This window comes from Psammomys obesus, unplaced genomic scaffold (assembly GCF_907164565.1).
Source record: "Psammomys obesus unplaced genomic scaffold, mPsaObe1.curated_primary_1811, whole genome shotgun sequence".
In the NCBI taxonomy this organism is placed as follows: Eukaryota; Metazoa; Chordata; class Mammalia; order Rodentia; family Muridae; genus Psammomys; species Psammomys obesus.
This window is the reverse complement of record NW_026596073.1, coordinates 15,405,540-15,412,937: the sequence shown is the minus strand read 5'-3', so window position 1 is coordinate 15,412,937 and position 7,398 is coordinate 15,405,540. Positions and strand designations below refer to the sequence as shown.

Sequence of the window (7,398 nt, the reverse complement as noted above, 5' to 3'; positions counted from 1 at the left end):
ACACACACACACACACACACACACACACACACACACACACACACACACCTTTCAATCTTCTTTTCAGGCCAGTATACAATGGAACTTATTTCTATTTAAAGTATAATTAAAAACAGATTCAGCTATAATACAGCTTCTTCTGTTATTGCAGTAACTTGGACATTTTATAGTACTTCTTGGAAATACTTTGTTATTTCACATTAATAGATATATGTATATATGGTTTTTTAATTACTCTCCTTTTCTCAACAAGCAGTGAGGATATTTAGAACATATGCAAGAGCTGAGCATGGCTTCCCTTTCTCATCCAATGTCATTTCTCACACATGTGGCTGGAAGCACATAAATTACACCATCCCCCACAATCACCACACCAGAACTCACATACACAAATTATATAGGTATTCCCATAGCTAGAATATTTCAAAAATAAACTTAGCATTCTATCAAGAGTCAAATAAAAGTCTTTAAATACATGAAGAGGTACATGTCAATGTGGCAACAGATGATTAAGAAACTTGATAAAATTCATTTCAGATAAGAATCTTAAAAAGTAATAACAAGATCTTCACCTAGGAATATTCATGATCTCTACTAAAGCCTTCCCAGGAAATCATTTAATGTGAAGTAATAAAGTATTCCTAACAAACACTAAAATATCCTAGATACTGCAGTAACAAAGAAAAGCTGTATTACAGAAATTTACTGACAGACATTTAAAAACTAGATATACTATTTAATGTGTGCAGAAACACTTCTTACTGCTAAAGATGACAGTTACCAGGGAAATTATAAATTTAGTATATCCTAAGCAATATTCCACAAGTGGGATATAATGGTATAGAGTCAGATTTCCATAGCAATAACGACAACTAAAAAAAAAAAAATTGAAATGAACATCAATGAGAACACTGTATCAGATATCTAAATCGGTTTGTAGACTTAAGTCAGTACAGCTAAGGAAGCGGCAAAAGCTGTATTTAAAAAGCCAAGCATGGTTCAATATGCTTACACTACTGGTGCTGGGGAGGTGGAGGGACGCTGATGTCTAGGATTCGCTGGCTGGCCAGCCTAGCCTATCTGGTGAGTGTTCCAGGCCAGTGAAACCCCATCTCTAAAAAAGTACGCAGTGCTTGAGACACAACACCCTAGGCTGTCCTCTGGCCTCCATGTGCACATACCTGTTCACACACTCATGCACACAAACACGCACACACAAACATACTTTTGTTCTGAAGTTATTTTTATTTGTGTGTGCTTGTGTGTGTGTCTTATGTGTAGGATGAGAGCCAGAAGCTGACCTTCTGGAGCTGGAGTTTTAGGTAGTTGTGAGCTGCCTGACCTGGCTGATGTGAACCAAGCTTAGGTCTTCTAAAAGAGCAAGTACTCTTAACTCTTAAAGCCATCTCTCCAGTTAAAAAGTATTATTCTGAGAAAAGGAAGACATCAAGGAAAGAGAATGAACTTAAAATAGACACCTATATATAATTTCTACTAGTAGAAAAGACTTTTCAAAGCAAAACAAACTCCAGAACCACAAAAAGTGACAGAACAGCAGCTCCTCCTTTGGAAAAGGAATAAACATAGAGGCATTTCATAAAAACACATCTTCCAAAAGAAACATAAATACAGAATGACTTTTCATAAGTGCAATTAAAGCCACAAGTCCTAAGACATTAAAACCTAATATAAACAAAGAATACTTTGATATCTGAAAAAGTAAAGGGTTCTCATAGTACTCACTGTTCTGTAACTACAGAAAAAAAGGCCTTAGAACATGTTTAAATAAAAACAAAACAGATTTGAAATCAGAACTTTAAAACTTTTTCTTGACAAAAAGCTCAGAAAATTTACAGATAAGAGCTGGAGAAAAACCATTCTCAAGATATGCAATAAACTAAAATCAAAATACGAAGTCTCTGAGTATAAAACTGTGTTTACACTACAAGCAAAAGCAAAGAAGAAATGAAAATAGTTCACAGAAGAAAAAAACAACCATGAGTAGCAGACATATGAACTATGTTTAAGGCCTCCATGTAAGGTAAATGCAAATGAGTGCATGTTCATTCGCTTATACCCACATAAATCTACATCACTCATACATTATAGAGACTATTATAATGTTTGCTTTTTGTTTTGTAATGCTGGCAATCCAACTCGAGGCCTTCTGTAGGCTGGATTGGCATTCTGTCCATTAGCTCCACCTCCAGCAACACCACATGGCCCACACTGAATACAACCTGAAGTTATTTACTAACAATTCTAGTCCCCAAGTATAGTTTTGTGGATCTACCGTGAAGAAATACTGGTATGTGTGCATAAGAATATATGTACAGCAACCTTTTATGACAATGTTTTGTATTACAACGCTTAAGACTATTTAGTCATGATAAATCTGTGTGCAGGTGCTAATGAGGATTCAGATTCACAGACAAAGCAGAAGGGTGGTTGTGAGTGGCTGGTTGTGGAGAGCAATGGGGGTATAAAGGAGTACAAAGCATAAAATGAGTACAGGATTCTGCTAGGTACACAAGAAGTTCTGTAGATGGATGCTGACAGTGAGTGCACACTGAATATTCCTAATGCAAATGAAGTGCGTGCTTAAAATGATGGCTGAAACAGTCAATGTGTACATATTTCCCACAGTAAGAAAGTGTTGATCTAAATGCACACAGACAGTAAATATTCAACACATGTTTAAGGGAAAAGAATATATTATAAAATAATAAAGGATTATCTCATTTTCTTTCAAAAATTTTTAATGTTGAGATATACACATGAATTAGAATATAACTACAGAGAAAATAATCTTTGAACATGTTTGAAACTATGAAGGAGGAAACAGGATGAGTTTTACATTTTCTCCACGATTCTACTTCAATTGTGGCAGTAATGTATGCATATATGCCTGTGTTACTTTTAAAAGCAAACATATTCTTAAAATACTAACTGTAGACACTCACTTTTGTGATGATAACCTCTTGCTTTTGGCCAAGTCGATGGCATCTGTCAAAGCACTGGTCTTCTGCAGCAGGATTCCAGGCCTAGGGAGAATGTAACTGCATTACTAGTGCTCTGTTGTATGAGCCTTCTGCACTTCACCTCAGTATCTGCCTCCTTTTCTAATTAAATTCTAACAATGATTTATAAATGTACCTGAAAGAAAGCTATTTCCCAATCACTATGGAGACAGGCAGCCTTTTCCCCATAAACTGCATTCTATCCACTTAACAGTAGCTGAGAATCTTTTCTGAAATGTTTTAAGACCTGTGTTTTAAAGTTCAAATTTTCAGATTTTGGAATGTTTGCATAGATCCATAATCCAAAACCAAAAGTCCAAAACTTTTTGAAGTTCACAACAGTACTCCAACAGATCCCAGTTTTGGAGCATCTCAGATAGGGGGTTGCAGGCTGTACCCAGGAACAACACAACAACCTGCCAATTGATCAGGGCACCTCTGACTTTTCAGTGTAAAATGCGGTTTAAAAGTTCACACAAAAGATGTCACTCTTGGGACCCCCTATGAAAAGGTTCTCCTCTTTTGCTGAGCATTGGTTTTCTTGATATAATTTCTGCTTTTCCCTACTGATGAAGTATAAACACAAAAAGCTGTTTCAGGCTCGTTGATACAACTATATATATCTGTGTTTGAAATCAGCTGGACTTGAAAGATGTGCTTTAAAGTACCTGAGTTCTGTCTTAAGCTCAAGAAATGATGCAATAAAGCAAAAGAACCAGCTACAGAGTTCTTCAATAGCAGGCAAATGGCTTTAAAAAACAACGTATTTATTATTGTCATCTTTGTTCAATGGTTAGGCAGTCATGTTGGAGAGACTTTACAGGCATATCTCACTACATGCTAATATGTATGAGGAAAACAGACACAATGAACTATAGTCCACTAAGGAATGCTGAGAGTGAGAGAAATAGTCTTCCTCAAAAAGTATATCAACTGGTTATCCAATATCAAAAGGTCAGCCCTGATCATGTGACATTATATAACAAATGACATTTTATAGGTTGTACTTATGCATTTAGGAATATATACACAAATACATATATGTTTATAACAATTAATGAAAAGGGCCATGAATTTAAAAGAGAACAAGGCACATGAGAAGGTTTAGGAGGAGAAAAGGGAAGGGAGCAATGATATAATATCAGGAAACTAAAAAAAAAAAAAAAATTAAAAACTGTAACAGCTGTCAAGATAACTAGTACATTGCTTCTCACGGTGGCACACACCTTTAATCCTAGCACTCTAGAGGCAGGGGCAGGCAGATCTCTGAGTTCAAGTCCCACATATCAAGCTCCACCCTGTTTCAAACAAAATTAAATTGGGGGCTGGAGAGATGGCTCAGTGGTTAAAAAGCTGCTCTTTCAGAGGATTGGAATATAGTTCTTAGCACCCCATTCAGGCATTTTCCAACCACCAGTAACTCTAGCTTCAGGGTATCTGAAGCTCTCTGCCTGGATTTGTCAGACATCTGCTGTGCACACTGCAGATACACACACACAAACATAAATAAATAATAAAAGCTATTAAAAAGTGTAAAATCTGAAGCTTCTTAAAAATGAATGCAAGGGTTATGGGTGGCTCAGTGAGTAGTATAAGAACTCGCTATGGAAACATGAGGACCTGGGTTTGAAATCCCAAGTACCAATACAGAAGCTGGACCGGGTCCCACGTGCTTGTATCACTGCTGGGGGACAGAGACAAGCAGATTCTAGAAGACAGCTGACCAGCAAGCCTGGACAAAATGGCGAGCTTCAGGTTCAATAACAGACCCTGTCTTGATGGAGTAACATGGAGAGCAACCAAGAAAGACAGCCAGCGTCCTTCCCTGGTCTACATACTCACTTGTACAGGCATACACATTCACATACAGATGTACATACACACGAACCAAAACACACAAACCTGAAAATAGTATTTGTGACTAAAGGTACACTTACACAGCAAGTACTAGCTGAAAACAGAAACAATCATAATTCATATACAGGTGAGGTTTATAATAGTCATGCTTAAGCCGTTATTTTCTAAGTTCCCCTGAGGTCTAAGAAAAGGAGTATGTGTGCTCTTAATTTGCTGATGACTTGCACTGTGTGTATTTCCAGTATAGGAGATTGACTTCAGGATAGATCAGTTTTCCACAACTTTTATGAATTACTTGTATTTCACAGATATTTTAAAATTAATGATACCAAGAGATGAAATCAGCTTTTTCTATTCCCTGTGTTTTACTCAGATGCAATGATAAAACCTGGCAACATATTTCTGGTATAGCTACCAGAAATCCAAATTATTTCACAATATAAAACATAGAGCACTCATTTGCACATGTAATGATTAAAGAGGTAACCAGATTCATCAGGAATTCATGGTGTCCATTCAAATAGTACCCCAACACATAGAGAATGCCTTATGAAAAGGTAAGAGATTTCCAGCAAGTTTGTTGTTGTTGAATCTTATTTTTCTAGGAGCTAGAAATGACACTGAAAAGTATGACAAGTTCAATGAAAGTCAATCTCCTAAAAAAATGCTAAAGCATCCTGACACTATTTTTTAAACTGTTAACTTGAGTGTCTGGCCAACTTAAGCAAGACAAAATAATTTTAGACTCTGTTCTAAACCTCAGCTTTTAGATTATCAGTGAATTAGCTAGTATGACATAATCTCTCAAAATTTTAAAAACAATTATACATTCTAACTTTAGACTTGACCACATCACTAAGGGAATATATACCACTGCCAACCATGATTTGTACCCATGTAAGTCGATACATGACTCTGGGAAGGTTATCCTTAAAAACGAAACACTTCTTTTAAAAATCCATGATACATGCATCAACCTAGGAAGCCTTGCCAGAATAGCTAATGTTCTTGTCTCAGTTAGAATGTCTGTATGTTATAAATCTCTTTGTTTCAAGGAACCAAAACCATGAATCTTAAATGTATCAATACATAAAAACTGTACAGATTTTTCTTGCTTACATAGCTTACTGAGCATTAGAAATGAAAATCAGTCCATGAAATTAAAATCAGAGCCCATTTTGTACATTCTGAAAAAATGTTTACACAACCTCAGCTCGATTGGCTTTGTGAGAAAATTTCAGAGTGAATTATGGTTCCCTTATCTCTAGGGCTGGGCTACACAACCACAAATAACTGTACTCTTATCAGCCAGCGAAACTTACCCAGAACATGTTAAACAAATAAACAAACAAACAAAGTGTTACAACAGGCGTGTTTTGTGTATTCAGAAGAGTAGAAATGTGCAGAACAGCGCCTAAGAACACAGACCCTAGCTAGTTTACACATCGCTGCGTGATGCGGGTATACGGTTTCCTCATCTGCAAATACGGATAGTGTTTCACAATTAATTGTACTAAAAAGACATCGACCAAACAGGCTGCATTTCCTTTTTATTTATTTATTTATTTGTAATAACATTTAGAAAAATTTATAGAAGTACTTACTGGATCCATTAAGAACACTCGAGAAGCTGCACAAAGATTCAAGCCAACTCCACCTGCTTTTAAGGACAGCAGCATTATAGTAGGAGATCCTGCTTCTGTGTTCTGAAAACACTGAATTGATTCAACTCTTTTCTTTTGAGCCATGGAACCATCTAAGCGAGTAAACACAAATCCTGAGGCTCTAATGGGAAAAAGAAAAAAAGGTGATACTAAACTATGAAAAATATTAAATAGTTAACAAATTTTAGTTAAATGAAATTCATTCATAATTTACTCATGTAGTACTAAGGATCAGTCAAACCCAAGGCTTCTCACGAGCTAAGTAAGCACCTTCCCAGTGAACTACACATTCATTCATTCATTTCCAATAATAGCAAATGCCTACTGAGCACCTACCATCTGTCAGGTACTAAGTCAATTATTTCCTGATTAATTCAGGACTTAATTTTAAAACCTTATGCTCAGAAAAAGTTCTGTTGTTTCACTGAATATCATTTCAAATAGATGAAATGACTAAACCTGGTAAAACTTAAAATATCGTTTTTGGGCTATCAAACAACACACATGTACCAAATCCTATGTGAAGTAAAAAGCACTGTTAAACTTACTTAAGTGGTGTTTCTATTAAAGACAGGAATGCAGTAAACTGGGAAACAACTAAACTTTTTATGTTGGGGTTCACTGTCCGTAATTCAATCAAAGCATGCATTAGAGCATTAATCTGAAAAATGAAAATATTTTACTCATTAGATTTCATCTCAATTGGTAAGATAAGTGCAAACATTCTAGTTTTTAAAAATTTATTAGCACACACTAATTTTAATCAGGTTCACATAATGCAGCATGCACTGAACAAATCTCCAACATTTTTTTATTAAAAGGGTTTTCATATTATTTAACTAAATGACAAAAATAAA

The 7,398-nt window shown here is 35.7% G+C and overlaps 1 protein-coding gene across 1 annotated transcript in view; it reads right to left on the bottom strand.

Moving 5' to 3' along the window:
- The window catches only part of Hltf (helicase like transcription factor), a 47,309-nt gene that overhangs the window by 2,296 nt on the left and 37,615 nt on the right, over positions 1–7,398 (bottom strand). Inside the window, exons 22-24 of the mRNA XM_055626124.1 lie at positions 7,090–7,202; positions 6,482–6,662; positions 2,964–3,044 (exon numbers count right to left, since the gene is read on the bottom strand). Of these exons, the coding sequence (XP_055482099.1) occupies positions 2,964–3,044; positions 6,482–6,662; positions 7,090–7,202 (375 nt within the window). The remainder of the gene's footprint in view (positions 1–2,963; positions 3,045–6,481; positions 6,663–7,089; positions 7,203–7,398) is intronic.